An 18,913-nucleotide genomic window follows, 5' to 3' on the forward strand; every position below is an offset into this window, starting at 1 on the left:
TTTGCTCTTGATCTTACTATTGCTAGCAATGGCATGTTTCTGACATTCTTGTGTAGCAAAAAGATGACAAGGAGAAATCTGAACAGAAGTCAAAATTTGTTTCAGGAGTTGACTAATTCTGTAACTTTGTCTCGCTACAGCTTCTTGCTTCTGCTGCTTTGCTGTTGTTTGCGTCTGTGCGTGTGGGTGTGCTTGTGCTGTGTCAGTCTTGTGATATGAGCTACTGTGTGCAAATGCTAAATATCATGGCTCAAAAAATAGGTCTGGTGGAAATGACCAAATACTGAGATTAAAACAGACACAAGAAATAAATTGTTCTTTGTAATAAGCTATCTGTACCTTGTACAGATATTTTGGGATATAGAAGTCCCTTTTTTTCCCCCTAGAAAAACTTAAAGATGGGAAAATTAAGTGAATTTTAGCTATATGCTTTTTTCCTAAATTATCTTCTTTAACATAATCTGCTGATCATTAATGTGTATATGCCCTGTTAAATATGACTCAAACCCAAAAAAGAGAACTTGTCCTTTATTTATTTCACCAGAAAGTGGTACTTAGAATTCTTCTCTTCCTACTCTAATGTATACATTTTAATGTGTCCAGCCTTTCATCAACGAGGATAAAACATTGAGAAAAGAATGTTCTGGAATCATTGTCATATATAAGTTCAATAAACAGTTATTTTTCATAAAAGGTTACTTTTTTGCTTAACTCTGTATAACTTATTTGATTTTTATTTTCTTTATTGTGAAAAACCATTGTCTTGCATTCTGTTTCTAGGTTATTTTTTTGAATCATCATTCACCTTTCTCGATTTAGCAGGCCTGGAGCACCACTTCAGATCTCTGGGTGGTGCTAGAAAACCTGGTACATAATTGCTGTGGTTTGTTGATTCGTTTACCCATAGCTAGTTCTCAGGAAATGAGATCATCAGTAACTAAACCACCCTCATGTAGTTGCAATGCATGCTTAACATCATGCTGATAGACTAGAGCTGTTGTTAGTACCAGATTTTTTCATTATTTATTTTTACTCTGGAGAGTTACTACTGGCTGACTCTAAAGATTTGGCACAATTCACTGAAATAAAGCATAATATTCCATCTACTGGAATTCAAGGAGACACAATTTGAATATTTTGGTCTTTTCTAAAACCCTCTTGGCATACTACACACATGCAGGATTTACATTTATTTTGCACACAAACACAGACATATAACCAGTTGCATTGGCTGATGTATCGCTCGTGGATATTTTAATTATTTTTTTTTAGAACAAAGAAACCAACAATCTCCTAGGCAATGGATTGCATTTGGCCTGTTCTGCATTTATAGGATTCATATTGCCAACACATACACACCAATCCTATGCTGACTTTCATTCATTTAAATAATGTTCATAGACACAAGAGAAATGCTGGCAAGCCAAATACAAGAGGTGATTTTTTTCATGTTGTCAATTGTCATCTTCAGAAAGCTACATTATGCTAAATGTAGGAAATTTTGCAGTACTGATATAGTATGCATTTTGTCAGCTATAGGTAAGATAGTTCAAAATCCTCATCCCATTCCCACAAATATTTTTCTGACAAAGATCTGTGACACATGAAGCCTAAGTAGCCTGTCTCCAGTACTGACTCACACACAGTTCTCTGCAACATACCCCATGGATCAATGTGGGATAATCTTGCCAGCCTACAGCAGTCTTGTTCTTAGCTCTATAATGCTTAGATTTCTCCTTTTAAAGCCCATTGCTGAGTTTTATCCCCTTTCCAGTACTCAATCTGCTGATTTTTATACCCTCACTGAGTCATTCTAACATGAGACAAAGTGAGCAGATAATCACACGGGGTAGGGGAGAATCTTTCTTCACACCAGCTATTTATAGTGAGTCCTATATAGTTCGTAGATCTGGGGAGGGTAAAGGTGTTTTTTCGTGCACTGTATTTCTATGAAAACTTTTTGTACACAGTGAGTATACTTTAATCTATTAGGTCAGAACAGGTAAATACAATGTTCATGTACTTGTCATAAATAAACAATTGCAGAAAATATTTCAGCAACATCCTCCTTAATGTTGTCAGTGTCTGAGTCTGTATCTGCTTCCAAAACAGTACGTGGACATATTTTTGCACACACAGAATATGAATCAGCAGAGCATTTAGACATATGCTGAAGCCTCGTTGCACTTCAGCATGGTTGAATGCTTTGCTGAGTGCTGTGGTTCAGTACATGCTAAAATGTAAGCAAAAGCAGAACTGATTTTCCCAGCATCTTCCAAATGTGAGGCTTCCAAATGGAAATTTGCAGTGGAGGACATGTAGTTGATGCATGTACCTTTTTCTTGAGAGAAAGCATATAGCTAGCTTGCTTAGCTCATTCCTTCTCTTCTGCCATTGCTAGCAACCTTCGTGTGACACGCACGTGCGCAAAGTGTGTGCAATATGTATTGCTGAAATAGCCATCACCCCCTCAGTAGGGTGCAGATGCTGACACTGCAGCAGCTGTGCAGGCAAATGATGTAATACTGCTCTAAAATGTAGAGAACCTAAAAGCAAAATAAAATCTTTTCGTATTCTATAGCAAGCATGTGCATTACAAGTAGTCTCTAGCCTTCCCCAGAGACTCATTTTCTTTATCTGCTAAGCTGTGTGCTGGTTTGGATTGACTAACTACAACTTCATTCACAGCAGGTAGAAAATGACTCTGTGGTGGGAAGTCATACACTTATAGCACTTATACATAACTGGAATTTTTTAACTAAAACTTTTAATTCCTTTTGTGTTTACCCTTGAGCAGTAGTCTTCCCTTAATCTTTCGGTGTTGTATTGTCATGATACTGACCTTTGGCCTAGTAACAGTGCCCTGTCACATGTCACCTTTTATTCAGGTGCTAAGAGGTTTTTTATAAATTACCTCAAATTTCCAAGCATGTTGGTACTCCGTTGAAACTTTTTATTGTAAGTCATGAGCAAAGTTTTTCTGAGAATATTGAAAGGAACAAGGAAACAGCATCTTTTCTCCTAGTATTCACTAGGATCTACTAGATGCTCCATTAAGTCCTTGGATTGCATCCTGATTGAACAGTAATCAATGAATGGAATATTTTAGACTTAAAATAAATGGTTTTGTGCCCAGTCTTTGAGTCACCTGTACAACGTCTACTGAGAAGTTCATTCTATTTTGGAAGTTCGTGTGGTAGAGCAGGAGTGACCTAGTCATGTTTTCCTCCTCCCACTAGTGAGCTAGGAACTTGCACTACTGCATGTGGCTGTCAATTAGCATTATCTCCATTTGTTTTAGATCCAGACAGGCGGTCTGTTTCAACAATGAACCTTTCGAAACATGTTGATCCAGTCATTAACAAGCGGCTCTCCTCCTCATCTGCAACATTACTAAATTCTCCAGACAGAGGTACAGTTTCAAAGAGGAAAAAAAACCAAACAAACGAAAAAAAACAGCAAGAATGTTCTATATTGATGTATTACTTTGCTCATGAAACAAGCTTCTGAAGTCATTTTCTGTACTTCATCTAAGTGGGAGTGAAAAGACTTCAAATGTGAAAAGTAAATGGTTGAACATTTTTTCCTGTGAGAAGAATATATATTTCTTGTTTTTTTTAAAATGAGAACTTTCCTAAACAATCTTACTTTAGCAAGTGATAAAAGCAGTGCTTCTGTCAGGTTTTTAGTAAATGAGAGACAACTATTGAAAGAGCACATTGCTCCATAGTGCATGCAGTCATGTGTAACCTTTTATTTGCGTTAGGCCATCTTGTCATTATTTTGTGTTCCTACTTTGGTGGTAGTTCTTGAATATCTAAGAACACGTTGCATGAAGCTTCCAAGTAGTTATTTTATTATAATTTGCAATTATTTTTATTGAAGAGGTATGAGTATTTTTCATATGGTCTGTTTATTGACTTTTTGTGTCCAGTTACTTTTCAAAGATTGCTTTATTTTGGTGTTATGTTTTTGAAGTTTACAGCTCTGCATAAGAGAGAAACAAGCTCTTAAAATTAATGTAGCTGAATTGCTGCCTCTGTTCTGAGGATTTATGAGAATGAAGCATTGAGCATGAGAGTTTTATAAAAGAATGTCTCTTGTATAACTTGTGCAAAAAGCTTTACAGAAAAGTACTTGGAAGGGATTTTTTTTTTGTCTTCTACTGAGAATGAGAAGTTCTGTCCCCTTTCAATCCATATAAATGTATGTTTTCAAAAACATTTTTTGAATGGAAGTTTGGTTGTGTTGCAGAACTGATTGGTAGATGTCATTATTTGTGTGTCTTAACTAAATGCTGGTTTATGTGCATGCTTGTACGTGTGTATCTGGTAGATTTGATGAGTCATGTTAATCCTAGTGGGCTAACCTAGTTGTAGAGTCTGGTAATACAGCGCTATATTAGGAAATTATTTATTCCAAAACTCAATTTAGAGCAAAAAATTATTGAAGAAACATGGTCAGTTTTAATTTTATTAGCTTTTTGGGTATATATACATTTTGCCAGGGAATGCTTCTTTGAGAAAGGATTGTGGGGGAGCAGGGAGGAAACAGCAGCACACATTAAATATGAGGGGTAGTCTTTTATGGACTGTAACTCATTGCACAATAGTTTCTGCCACCCATTTTGAGTTCAGGAGAAGTTAGACTGAAGAGTAGGTAGTCTAGCAGTGGGGAAAGGGAAGGAATATGGAAGTGGCAGCCTATGTCAAAAACTTTAAATGTTGAGACATTCTTTGCTCGGCAAGTTAATTTAGAACAGCACAGAACTCTTCAGAAGTCTGTTATGTCTTTCTGACTCTGAGACAGAAAGCAAATCCAAACACTGTAAGTGTCCTCTTTCTTGTGCAGAGTCATACACCTAAATCTAGTTGAGCATGTATCTGGAGAAGTGCCACTTGTCTCTCCAGTAGCCTCAACATCTTAAGGCAAATGCTTAAAGGAAGGCTGTGACTGTCTGCTCCCCATTTCACCTTACAGAGGGCACCCAATCACACTTTGTCAGTAATGCTTACTCCTACCTGCAAAACAGCAAGCTGGAGATGAGGATAATAAGCTTACCCTAAGTGGCTTATTGCTGTCATCAAGAACACATCTTCTGTTAAGCAGCACCTTGTTGTTACCTTTTGAAGAATCAGATTTTTTTTTGTCTAGCAAAAGATAAAAATTTTCATTAACTAATTGCCTAAAAGACTGGTTAATTCCTTTTCAAGTATAGTATTGCTATATAGCTCTTTATCACAATTTTACAACTGAGCAGCTAGAACAGGCTTCTCATTATGCTTTTATGTTAGTGGTACAGGTCTGAGTAGTTGAAACTTTAACAAAACATGAACACATTCAAGTGAAGAGAGCTGCTGTTGACAAATACTTTTTTGGTAATTTTGCTCTTTAAGGGAGGCTGTGCAAGTGGATAATACTTTAGATGAGGTATGAGTTACACACTTCCTTAATTTTGATAAGCAAAACTTGCACCATAGTTGTGTTCCTCCTCCTCTCTGCAGTGGATTTTCTTTCAAACAGATGATGGTCTTGAACACTGCATCATCTTTGTCTGCCACCTTTAGAGAAGAAATTCAGGGGCTCCAGTATTGTTACCTTTTGAAAGAGAATCTAAGCATAGAGTATTCTTAACCCACCTGCCATGTTTGTGGTTCTGTATGAGCAAACACAACTGCTATCAATGAGAGTCTGCTTTGTGGTGCTCATCAGGAGACCTGTTAAACCCCTGCCTCCCATCTGTTCCTAGAACTAATCTGATGTTGCCGTTTGCTTACTTGCCACTTTATCCTGCTGCTGCTAAGACAACTTTCCAGTGTTCAGTTTGTATATCCTGAAGACAAATACAGGTGATTGTAATCAATTCACTGTTATCAGCTCCCTGGGACTTTGTGTTTTTCAGTTACAAGTTAGGCTATAAAGATCATCTTTAACCTGTTTAGACTAACCTGCTTGTAGCTGGGGGTAGGGATACTTGCACCAGCAACCCTATCACGAATGTGCTTCCTGTGTGGAAACAAGGAGCAAACACCCCTAAGAGTGATAGCCTAACACACAGCATGAGAAAAAAAAAAACATCATTTCCCCTTGTCTCTTAGATGGTTTGAAGAACTAAGTCTTGAAAACATCACCCTAAGGCATTAAAAACAAAAAGAGCAAGAAAAAAAACACCCTGACCTCATTGTTTTAAAGTCGGTCTTATTTTGTGATGCCCTTTTTTTGTATGGTTGCTTCGGTGTGAATTGGACACCAAAGTTAACTTGTTCAATGCATTTAGGTGTTAATACTGTACTTGGAACCCAGTGAGCAAAATTTTATTCTGCTGTTGTAGGTTAATGGAGATGCTAATGACTGTTAGAAAGTGTCAAATATGCTTTCAAGGAGCTGTGTGTTTGGAAAAGTCAGTATGTGATGACCTTGATCCACAAAGCCAAGTTGTATATTTAAATGAACTCTGATCTAAACCTATTTTAGAGATTTAGGAAGTCTTCACTCCAAGCTCCTGGCTAAAACTATTTTGATACCTCTGAATCATGCCTTTTGCTTATAGTGAGAAGTGAGTTTTTGTTGGTTTCTTTTAGCTCACTGTTGGCGCATATCAGCTAGCTCACTCCCAAACACTGCCTCAGTGTTGTTAGTTGGATGCTGTGAGCACACGATTGCTTCCAGTAGGTGATGTGGATATAAGCTCCCCTGTGTTAGGGAGCAAAGAGAAGAGAGAATTAAACCATACTCACTTTAAGGGCAAATGACATGGGATAGGTGAGACATGGCAATTTAGTGTTCCAAGCCATCAGTCTCTTAGCTGTGTCCTCTTAAGACTTCTTCATCTCGGGGCCTAACATGTAAGGTCTGTGGCTGGCCCACAGGGCCACGTTTCATTATGATATTTACTTATCAGCTGTTTGCAGCTTGTACAGATAAACTCCAAGAAACTAATAGTATATGTATTACTGATTTATTGGCTTTCTGAAGCTGTATAATCTTTGTGTTAAACTACGGTAGAAGAGTTTCTCCAGACTCATCCATACTCATGCCTGTGAACCTCATCTAGTAAAGCATGAGATGACAAAGAAGGTTCTGCTGTCTTGCGACTGTAGCTTTAAACAGTGATCATACTGAGCATGGTGCCTGGAGAAGAAAGGAAGCAAAGATTTTACCATTATTGCATCCAGTTTAATGGTAGTTCTGTGGTTTTATTTTTCCCTCCCCCCCCTCTTTTCTTCCTCATTGTTAAATCACATTCTTAATGATAATGTGTGTGCTGTAATGGAGGTCTCTGTAGGGTATTTTGTGTCCCTGTATAATCTGTACCAATGCAAAATGGAACTATTAATCACAAAGAGCTCTGGCAGTAGTACATTGTGTAAGGACACTTATCCAGAGAGCCTGCTGTGTTTGAGAGTCCTATATTTCTATAGTAATGCCCCTTATTGAGTTAGCAAAATTTAGCAGAGCAATTTGAGAAGTGAAAAACAGCACTGAGGGCAGATTAGGCAATTAGATTTTCGTAACATGAGATTGAGATTGGGCCCTCTTTTCATGGGGCTCAGCATGGAGTAGATTAAAGACAGATTCAGAGTTCATGGCTATTAAAAGTGATGGATCTCTACCTTTAAAAATGCAAATTAATCTCAAGTTTATTACAGCCAGTCACTTCAATGACTGCTTTAGAGACCAAACCTCATAAATTCAAGATTCAGTTCTGTTGCTGTGAACACCAAACTAAGGGCAATGAATGCTGAGATGTAAGGAGACCCGATTTCACTTGCAACACCAAGATTATTGCTATGGTCTAAGCTTATTATAATGAACTACTATGGGAACCAGTTGAAGTTTTTGTTTTGTGATGCTCATTATAATACAGTTTGTTGCATCAAAGAAACATCTAGTTCAATATAAAAAATAACTTATAGGGCTCTTCTGCATGATCAGTGTTTAAATAGTATTAAAGAAAGTAAAGAAATTTTACAAGGCAAAAGGAAGATATCGACAATATAAGTTGCATTAGGTGGTATTGGGAAAAGCAAGGCAAGGGAGTCATTGCAGCAGGTCAATGTATAGAGTGTTTTCAAAACAGACTAAGCACTCAAAGTTGTGTCTTGTTACTGTTCTAAACTGAAAATTATCATTAACAGGATTTTTTTTGACAGAATTAATGATCAAATGTACTTACTGTATTCTGTGGCTTTGTGTATTACTGAGACAGCTGTAGCTGCTGAGCTTGGTATCTGCAGCTGAGGCACATTGCAACTTTTTGCAATGCTTTGACAAAACCTCTTTCTTTGACACAATTCTCTGTAGAGTAGTAAGCAACCTTTGGGTTTTTTTTTTTTTAGCTGGGCTGGCAGATTCTGGAAGATGTTTTAGTAACTGGTCTTTTTTTATAGCTAGAAGACTATATACCTTATGTATAGAAAGCGCTTGGGACGCACTCACTCTGTCAAAGTCTGTATTTAGGAGTGGCAACTGCTCTCCTAGTGCAGTAGTTATCCTATCATTCCTAATAGGAAAGGTGGCATATGTGCAAAGTATGGATGTTAGTTTGATAGCAATTTGCCATAATGCCACAGGCAGTTACACAAATTGAATGTTCAGGTGTATGTGAGCCTGTAGTAATTCCTCTACTAAAATGGGGTAAGAATAAAATGCAAAACACTGTATGATTGTATGCTTTTGATCTCTGAATGACAGTGTCAAGATTTTCATGTTATGTAGTAATGAGGAGATAATACTAATACTTCTGCAACATGTAGTTATTTGTGAAGCTTTTGATCTAACACCTTGCTTGTATGGTGCACATTCAGCTCGCCGTCTACAGCTCAGTCCATGGGAGAGCAGCATCGTTAGCAGGCTTCTGACGCCCACTCACTCATTCCTGGCCAGAAGTAAAAGCACAGCTGCACTGACTGGAGATGCAGGTAAACCCATAAGAACAGAGGCTTCATGTCTTGGCCACTTATTTTTCCATATTTTCTGGAAAAATATTGATTTGAGTGTATGGTATCATCCCAGAAGGAGCTTGAATGTCCATGACTACATTGCGTGACAGCACGAAAGCTTGTTTGTACACTTCTTTGTTATGCCTCTTTCTCCAACCTCCAACCTCTTTCTTAATTCCTTTTGCTTCATCACAATGCAATAGATGAAACAACACACAGGGCAACAAAGCCATGCTGTCCGTGGCTGTTTAAGGAAACACCCTCAATGCTGTAAAGAGCTGATTCAGCACACCCACTGCTAAGGCTATGAGCTGCTTGCTGTAAAAAATAGTTTCACTCTGTACCAGGGCACTTCCCAAATCGAACACGTTAGACTTGCAGAAGGATAAGCCCTGGCTGCAGTGGATTTAATAGGACATGAAGTTAAAGGTACAGGTTTAGTGAGGCTACAGTAACTGTCGAGTTCTCTGCCAACCCCAGAACAGCTCTGATGTCTGCTAAAGTGAAAATTACATGCAGAAGTGGGAAAATACTGCTAGGTGGTACCTTAAAGCCCAGGCAAAACTGTGTTCTGAAGACAACCAGGCCATACTTGCTTATCATGTGCTTTAGGCAGGTGACAGCTGCTGCTTCTTTTACCATAGAATGTTTTACGATCATGCACTGGGGACTTTACCATTACAGTAGTGTGTTGCTGTACATGCTGAATACTTAAGTGTAGGCAGGTCTTTCCTGTTTGATATGGACAGGATTTTTATTCTAATTAAAGGACATCGATGGTAAGAAGGAAGAGAGATCTGCTAAGCTTACTTTTAAAGAAGCTTTCGCTTAAGAACTCTTATAACTGATTAGGGCTGCAGTACATTTGCACAAGGGTAGTGCTGTAGGAGCAAAAATGTGGATGATATTCTGCAATCAGTGGAATTAACAAGTACAAAATTCCGTTTCACTCTTCACAAACAACAGCTTGTAAAAGGAATACTTAATGTCATCTACCAAGCAGGATACTGGAAATTCAGCTCCTTGTTAGGGAATAGTTGAGATAGCAGCAACTTAATTTTGTAAGTGGTTACTTTACTGGAGCAAGCACGAAGATTTCTTTTGTGACTGCTGTTCTTTATGCTGCACAAGAAGCTCTAAACTGAGTGGAATATTGAGAAAGATTGCAAATAGCAGGAATGTCTGATTTGTCAGTCATCATTCTGAGGTAATTCCCCTGAAATGCCTTCTCTGTGCTAACTGGAACTGTACCACCCAGAAGAATAATCCATCTGCTCATTGTTTTCCAGGTATTGTTCTCTAGGAGCAATAACTGCAGTCCCTTCATGCAGGACACTTCCTGGAGATTAATGATCAGGTGGTGATAATGGCTCACAGCTGTGCTCTGAGCACTCAGCTCATCCCAGCCTGTCATTATTCCCTAGAAAATTACCCTGCCCTTTTGCTGTGAAGATAAATTACAATGCAAAATATCAAAATCAAATTAAGTATGGATTCACGTCCTCAAATTTTAAGTGAGCTATTAGGGACATCCAGCACAAGAGTATGTCAGGATCATTTTAAAATAAACCTCCAAAACCAAGATGTGTTTTTTAAAATAACTCTTCAAAAGCTGGTTGGAATAGATGTAATTCTGTTGGTACAGGGTTCACTGGAAGGGCTTCCCTAAAGCGTTGTTTGGCAACACCGCAAATGAAAATGAACTGCTTGTCTTTTAATAATTATGATGTCATCCTTGGTGATAACTTCAGATAATCAATGTGCAGCAAGAGAATTGATTCACAGAGGGTGGGAACGGTGTAAATTATAAGCTATTTAAAATATATGTTGTGCCACTACCTCCAATTTGGTTTAGATACTCAACCAAAAAAAAAAAAATCCCCACAAACAAAACCCCATTTTCTGTTTCTTGATTTTTTTTTAAGTCAGTCATCTTACAATACCTCATAAAACATAAATCTCTGGAAATGATAAGGCAAGCATGAGTGCCCTTCTGTGTCACTTACGTGAGACTCTCTTTATTCATAATGTTAATCTCAGTGTAGGAGAATTTGCAGCATTAGTACTGTTAAGTCTATGAGCTCTTCCTGTAATAGCAGCTGTACTGTTATAAGACTAGAAGAATTAACTGTATGTAGAACTGTGTTCTTTCAAGTGTGCTCAGAGAGGGATCTACAGGCAAGAAATGTTGGGGGTTTTCACCAAGGAAACTGGTGATGTAATTCTCTTTTCCTTTAATTTTAAAAAAAAAGAAGTATAGGGAAGATACTATATAGAAGCTCTGCTTTTCCTTCAAGTAACAGGCTGAAAAATAATTATGCTGAGACTGTATTAAATTATCAGGAAAGACAAATAGGAGCAGACAAATAAAACTCTGCAGTAATTGCAGTTTTCCCCAGTGTTCTCCTTCAGTTAAATCAGGAGAAAGTCCAAGAATACTCTGCTGCAAAAAGTTCCCCATGGTACATTTTGCAGTGCTAAAATTCTCTTTGAATATGTGATCGGAACACCGTATACCTGATAACCTGCCACTGCCAGGAGATCTTTTGGTAACAGTCTTTGTCCTTGTGCAAACCAAGGGAAAATGCCATCCTGGTTACTCCTTCAGGTATTATTTTCCAAGTTGATTGTTGTTTTTAACCTGCTTTTTGTAATGTGTAAAATAGTTTGCTGTCAAGAATGTATTTGAGTCAGCTGTTATTCTAGCATTATCAAGAAATATTAGAAGTTCTTAAGTGGCTGGGCTTCAAATATTCTTGAAAGAGGGATTTTTAAAAACACATAACTTGCTAAAAATTGTAGACAGCAGTTTCATTGATTATGTAAGGGGAAACTGTTTTGTGGTGTTAATATTTTGATCTTTGTGTGCATGCCTCCTTTTATTTTTCCTCCACTTCCAAGGCCAATTAATAGGCATTCTGATTTTAGTTTGTTTTCTATTCTGAATGTAATTGAAACTCATGTCAATGCACATACTAAACTTGTCAGTCAGACCAGTCATTGTCCACTGCTTTTTCAGAACCACCAGTTGTATAAAAACTTAGCAGAAAAGCATTGCTACTTTCTGCTATGCAGTTATGTGGCATACTACTTAATTTATTTAAAAGAAATTATTAGCCTACAAACAGAAAAGTACATGAGTGCCTACTGAAATTGTATCATTATCGTATGTGTGGCCAAGGTAGTGTATCAAATGATGGCTCTGACTTGAGAATTAAGTAATTCCTCTATGTACTAATACCTTCTTTCTTTTCTTTCTCGGTTGTTTCTGTTCCTGCTGGCTTTCCTCTGTCAATTCTTCAATGCTGCTCTATAATTAAAATTAATAAATAACAAAACCAACACCGTAGTTATCCCCATTTGTCCCCGTTCAGCATCTTGCAGCCCCATCAGTCCTCTGTCCTACAAGACCATGAACTGTAGGAATCCAGGAGACAGAGCAAAACTTTATGCCTCTACTGATGCTGTTGGACGTAGGAGAGCAACGCATCTTGCAGGGGTAAGTGTGCCAGCTGGATGTGAGCTAGTGTCTTGTGCCATGACCACCTGGTTGCATTGCATGTTAGAACAGCAATAGTTGCAAGGATACTTGACTAAGTCTGATCCTCCCCTCTGTGCTGTCCCCACCCCCTCCAGTTTGTTTCATAGTCGGCTGGATTTTAACTGAAATACACTGCATTATGTAGTGACGTAGCCTGATTATGCACCAATGAACGCACACGGAAAAAAACCCATGTTTGCAGAGTGGCTGCCTTAGCTTCTCATGATGCACAGAGGCAGTCAGAGAGTGAGCCCTTTTCTCAAGGGGATTCTTTGCCTTTGAAGGCCCAAGCTGGTGTTGCAGCTTTTTCCTCAGTGGTGAATCTTTTTTTCCTAGCAACTTATTTTCACAAAGCCTGTAGAACTTCGTATCTTCTGAGGCCTCTATCCCAGAAGCTCAGCTGAATTTGCTAAAGAGGCGGGAAGGCATGCACTCACACAAGTCCATATACATAAGTGTGCAGAGCACTGGCACTTCAGCATTACTTTCTTAGGAGACCAGGCTAGTAAACTTTTCCTCACTGAGAAGGAAGAGGTTGGTTTAGAAGCATGGTTTGTAAGCGAGGCTTCACACAAATCACCTACTCATTCTGAATGATTTGGTATCAGCACTGTGACTGATCTGAGCTTTCAGGGAAAATCAGAAGCGTGTGATACAGGCAGACCGAATTCATGTTGACTGTGCTCCAAGCCAACAGGATGCAGTCAGCTCTATTTCAGATATATTTGCTGAACCTGAGCAGTTATATTTTTTCCTTCTACTCTACAGCCTGAGTTTGTTTAGAGTGTGAGAAGAGTGAAGTCATCTCTGCATGTAAGGGGTGCTTGTATTTTCAGTTGGCCTGATGGGCAAAATACCAAGAGGCAGTGTTGCTATTGATATTCTTGTTGGAAGCAGTGTTAATGAAAGTCATGTGAGTCGTAGCATGTACTTAATCTTTCAGGCAGATGTTAGTATATTGAAGTTTAAGTTAAGGCACAGCATTGGGGTGTATTTATAGAGAAATCTTACAGAATGTGCATAGTGCATTGCAATCTCCAGGGCTGTTGGTTTAGCACCTCTTGGGTCTTTCTCATTGTATTTTGGGGTTTGTTTGGGATTGTTTGGGGCTTTTTGGGTTGTGTTTGGTTTGGGGATTTTTAGGTGGATTTTATTGCTGTTTTGGTTTGGTTTTTTAATTAAAAAGAAAAGGTGACACATTCTTGGGGAGGAGACAATGTAAAAATGTTGTTAATATACAAAATGAGTTAAGAGCTATTTTCAGTAGCCTGTATGGTGTGCAGAAACTTTTATACTTCTGTAAACTTTTGTAGGAATTCTGGTGGGTTTACTTTACTGATATTAAGAAAAATTTTCTGATGCTCTGTTGTCGAGACTAACAAAGTAGATCCAGTACAGAGAGTTACTGCTAGCGAGCCAAAATTCTTCATTGTAATGCATTTCTTCTGGCTGTGTGATGCTTTGATAACTCAGGTGATTATCATATTCATCAGTAGATATTGGGTAAATTATACTGCCAAAGAGCTGGCTAATTACTCTTGAGTAATGATTTCAGGATCAATACCATCAAGTGCTAATATTAAATAATGTAATTTTAACCATAATGACCCAGAAAAACCCCTCCTGGATTTTTGGAGATAGATCAAGGGTTTATACGCTCATGAAGTTGTTTCCAGTTTTTCTTTTCCAGTTGTTAACCTGGTTTTCAGTTCAGCAGATGAGTATTGCTGAGCTCTTAGCTAGTGAGGTTCTAAAGCAGTGTGGTACACTGTGGTACATATGCTGCAGGGGTTGTGCTTAAACCCCAGTCAAGGTGGTGAGTAGCAGCCCTCTGCATCGTGTTGGCTGAGTGGCAGCTTGCCGTACTCTCCACTATTCCCATTCTTCAGACTCCCAGCATCTAAGCTCATTATTCCAAAAACCTGTAGTTTTTAATCTATAGTTAAATGGAAGGACTATCTAGATGCCTAAATTCTGATATACTCCTTTAAACCAATAGTTAATACAAATCAGAGCTATAATAGAAATATTTTTTAAAAATAACATCCTGAGATGGGAAATAAAGAAGGAAAAAGAGGAAATCACAACCATGTATAAGGATCAATGGCGTAAAAATTATGTGCTGTGGAATCATCCAAGAGAAAAAGAATAGGATAACTTGTACCACATTTGAGGGCTTTGAGGGCATCTGTGGCGTTCGTGTATAAGCATGAAAGCAAAAAGCTTGTGCTATATAGGGACTGTGACTAAGTGTGAGCATAGGGGAGTGGGGGGGGAGTGGGTGAGCTTTTTGCTTTCTTCAAATGAAATCCAGGGTTTATGGGGAGTAGTGGAAGGGACTGTGTGGCAATCAGCAAAGATCCTTGAAAGGTAATTACCTTAAAGGTAACTTTTTTTGCCTGTGTAAAAATAAGCCTCTGCAGATTAGCCCATTACATCTTAAGACAGTAGAGAGCATAATTAAGAAAGATTCTTGTTGTCAAATACATATTTACTGACAAAGATGGTGGCAGATTACAGGAGCTATATTAATGAACTTGTTAAATGGGCAGTAGAAACTACTGACTCAGCACTGCTTTTTCTCAGCGCCCCCCCCCCCCCCCCCCCCCAACTCCTCATCCTTAACTGAGCTTGCTTTGCTTTCTTTAGCCGTGTGAACTCTGGCTTGACTTTTGTCTTTTTGTTTGCTGAATTATAGACTGACAAAAAAGAAAAGGAGAGAGACCATTTGTCATCCAGCTTCTCAGCCAGCTTTAAAGGAGGTCATTTTTCTACCAACCCCAAAGCTAGATCACCAGCTCCCTCTCCAGTTTGGTAAGCCAAGTACAAGTTTAGCTGGAGGTTGAGCTATAGGCAGCTCTGTTCTATTAATTAAATGTGAAGTGGTGCAAACTTATTCGGTGATGTAGATGTTTTCTCTCTGCAACAAAAGAAGGTCCTGCTTTTAGAAAAATATTACTACTGCTTTGAAGAAGGGGAAGAGGGAGGAAGTTATCTGGTTTCTTCCCTCTTGGCTGGGCTCATTGCAACTCTCCAGATGTGTGAGCAAAGAAAAGCATTTTGCATGAAAGCTAATTGGTTGCTCCAGCAGTCCTGCGTGATAGCAGAGAAACAGAGAAGTTGTTTTATTTTTAGCTATTATAATTGTAGAGGTGGTATGTAGGTGGTGTCCAGCAGAGCATGTCTGATAGTGATTGTCACTCTTTGTGATTACACAGGCATGCATCAAAGTCTTTGCCTTTTTTGCCTGGTACACCCAAGCAGATAACTTCCCCACCTGGTTCCTCCAAAGTTTCCTCCACTCAGCCACGTCCTCCTTCTCCTGGCAACATCCGGCCAGTGAAAAAAGAGGTCAAACCAGAGACTAAGAAGAGAAGACCAGAAAAGGAGGCTGAAAAGGCCAATGAGGAGAGGACAGAAGAAAGTAAAGGAACTTCAGTAGGTGCTGGAGAATCCACAAGTCAGGAAGAGCTCACTGTCCAGGCAGAGCTCACTCAAGGTAAGGAAAGATCCTCCTTTGGGTGAAGGAATGTCTGAGAGTCTCTTATGCTCTTCCCTTCCTTTCTCTGAAACAATGTTGCTTTCAGTACTTTTCTATTAAGTGTTAACCTAAATTCTTCAGAACGTTAGTGCAGATGTATGTTCATTGAGGAAAGTGTAGAAGCCCTCCTGCTTGTAACAGTGAAAACAACATGCAGACCTGCCGTGCACAGTGTGGCTTCGTAGCCCTCTTCTCTGCCCTTTTGCACTGTGATTTTGTCACTCACATCATAACACAGCTTCTTTTCAAACTGTTGAAGTAGAATAATAATGACCTGAAGACTTAATGGTACAGGAAGCCATCGCATAAGGTAGTGTGAACAGTGAGAATGTCCAGCTCTGCTGGACACTCAGTACAGTGTGCTGATAACACTACCAGCTTACCTATAATATTGCAATAATACCACATCATGGGAGAGATTAGTAGGATATAATAGAATGCAGAGGAGAACCAAGGAGAAGAGTAAAGAGGAATAGGCAGAAAAATAGTTACCCAACAAACAAAAAACCCCACACCCAAACCACACCAACCCCAGAAAGCAGCAGGGCAGAAACAGATGTACACACAAAATAAAATAATTATTGTAAAGTGTAGGAGGGGCAAAAGGTAAATCTGAAAATGAAAACTGTAGGTTTGTTCTAGCAGATATTTTAGTCCATTGTAAATATGGCGTAAGCTGGCTGTCTCATCGGATGGGATAGAACAGCCATTGTGACCACTGCCATTCCCAGGATGGGTTGCTTGGGATTCTGAATTTAAAATTCCTAAATTCCCCTGTGATTGTACTTGAAAAAAACCCTTTTAAGCATTAATAATCCTGCATGGAACTGCAGGATGTGTACCTGGGGGTTGTTCTTCTGTGAGAAGACCTGATGTGAATTGATTTCTTTTGTTCATAAGTTCTGTAACAGTAGTTCCAGTCTGATACCCAGGTCTTACCACACAAGATGCAACCCCCCAAAAAGCTAGTGATTTACAATAATAAATGGATGCATCTGTTGTCTATGGGCATGTAAAGAATATATAATTGCCATGTTAGCATGGGCTTTCACTGCTTTTCTGGTAACCTTTTGCCTGCTTCCTTTTATGGAGAAAGCTTCCTTTTTAAAGGATTTCAGGGTTACCACTGAGATAACTTTGCAAGTGCTTGCAAGCCATAGTTCCCTGGTACAGGATGCAGACCAGAGAAACATCGTCACGCTTGTTTGACAGTTTAGCTCAGAAGGAAGAGAGGCTCAACTTTGCAGAGTCTGTCAATATTTGAGTTTGTGACAAGGTCACCTAGTACAGAAACAAGTTATGTGTGATAAAGATATTCAAAAGCGAAGTAGTTTGTATTCACAGCAAAGTAGTGGAGAGGGGCAGAAGAGAAGGGTACTACGGTCAAAGTAGTGAGCAGCACTTCAAAATGGTTGTCTTTGGTCCTAACCATCACTTCCTCTGTCTTTGGCAAAAGATTAAGACCTCAGGCTAAGCATTTCACATTTGAGGTTAGAGGACTGACTTTGTACAGCAGATGGAGGCTCAAACTGCCAAAACTTAGCCACTGGTTGAACGCATGCATCTAGAGAGGAGCAAGTGCAGCATTTGGAGCTAGAGGGACATTGCTGATATCTGCTAGGTCTGTGTTGCAGGTCAACATAACTGATTTCTGCCAGTTGACTGAACTGGCCTTTAACCTGTCTGGCTCAGCTACCTGCTAGCTGCGTAGTCACAGGAGCCAGGAGCTCAGCAGGTAAGGACCACTGGTGGAGCTATTCAAGCCCTTGAAGGCAAATCTCATGTGACTTGACTAATATAAATGAAATTTTAAAGGTGTTTTGGGAGTGCCTGTGCAAGCTGTTGTCATCTTTTTCTGACGGCAGGGCAGGTGTGCATTAAACAGGCTACTTGCTCTACTGCCAGCTTCAGCACCTGAGGCAAGAAGTTAGCCCCAAGCAGCACAAAGCTGTGCTCCCTTCAGGAGTGACAGCCCTGCCTTGGTCCATGTTAGTAAAATAAAAAGGGCCAAGGTGCAGGAACTCCTGTCATTGATACTATTTGATTATTATAAAGGCTCTCTGGTATATTTCTGATCCAGGTTATAATTGCAGCCCCATATTTTCTTACCTTCTGTCCCTAAGGCTACTAAGAGCATAGCTCTAAAGGGCTCCCAAGCTATAGAGTGATCAAATTACTTATCTTTATATATTTGACCATCCCAGAATTTTCTGAGTTCCCAGCTACATATTGGAGGTTAGCCCAGGTCTGGACGGTTCCCTAGGGGTGGACTGAATATCTGGTTTGATAATGTGAGAGAATAGGGCTGTGGCTGAGGCTAAACTGTGCCAGCTCACCTCAGGCTAGAGAACAGGCCCTGGCACTCTTAAAATTACTGGTATGCATGTATCATTTGAATTCGAGGCAAAAGCCCTGAAGCAGTTACAGAAAGACCTGTGTAACTTTTACTTGAAGAAGAAGAGAGCAGAGGGGTCAGCAGATGTGAGCATTCAGCACAGAGAAGGCAGCTGAATTTGTTTCTTTATATGATGAGGCATAGGAAGGGAAGAAACCCCTCTTGGAAGTTGTTAGACAGGTGACAAAAATGCTGTAACATCCCAAAGGCTGGTTAGAAATGCATATTTAGAACCATGTGCTGGCTGTACCTGATGACTTATTTTACATGTATCTTCCCAGGATCAGAATCTAATTCCATTGACAGTTCAAAGTCTTCCCTATCCGTGTTTGTCTGCATTGCCAGATGTGATTACTCTGAATGCTTCCTTCAGTTAGCTTCTTTATTGGTAGTGGTCCCTGGCCTCTGAAGAAGTGCAGTTGGAGGTGCTCTGTATCTGTGCTAGAGAATGCCAGGCAAGCTCACAGAAATGTGAACTAGTATTTTACTTGAGA

The 18,913-nt window shown here is 39.3% G+C and overlaps 1 protein-coding gene across 6 annotated transcripts in view; it reads left to right on the plus strand.

Moving 5' to 3' along the window:
- Positions 1 to 18,913, plus strand: part of MAP7 (microtubule associated protein 7) — a 122,042-nt gene that overhangs the window by 86,070 nt on the left and 17,059 nt on the right. For all 6 annotated transcript variants that reach the window (XM_064447204.1, XM_064447206.1, XM_064447205.1 and 3 more), the window contains 5 exons: positions 3,302 to 3,412; positions 8,808 to 8,921; positions 12,317 to 12,441; positions 15,182 to 15,297; positions 15,702 to 15,982. In XM_064447204.1, the coding sequence (XP_064303274.1) occupies positions 3,302 to 3,412; positions 8,808 to 8,921; positions 12,317 to 12,441; positions 15,182 to 15,297; positions 15,702 to 15,982 (747 nt within the window). The remainder of the gene's footprint in view (positions 1 to 3,301; positions 3,413 to 8,807; positions 8,922 to 12,316; positions 12,442 to 15,181; positions 15,298 to 15,701; positions 15,983 to 18,913) is intronic.

This window comes from Phalacrocorax carbo, chromosome 3 (genome assembly GCF_963921805.1).
Source record: "Phalacrocorax carbo chromosome 3, bPhaCar2.1, whole genome shotgun sequence".
Classification (NCBI taxonomy): Eukaryota; Metazoa; Chordata; class Aves; order Suliformes; family Phalacrocoracidae; genus Phalacrocorax; species Phalacrocorax carbo.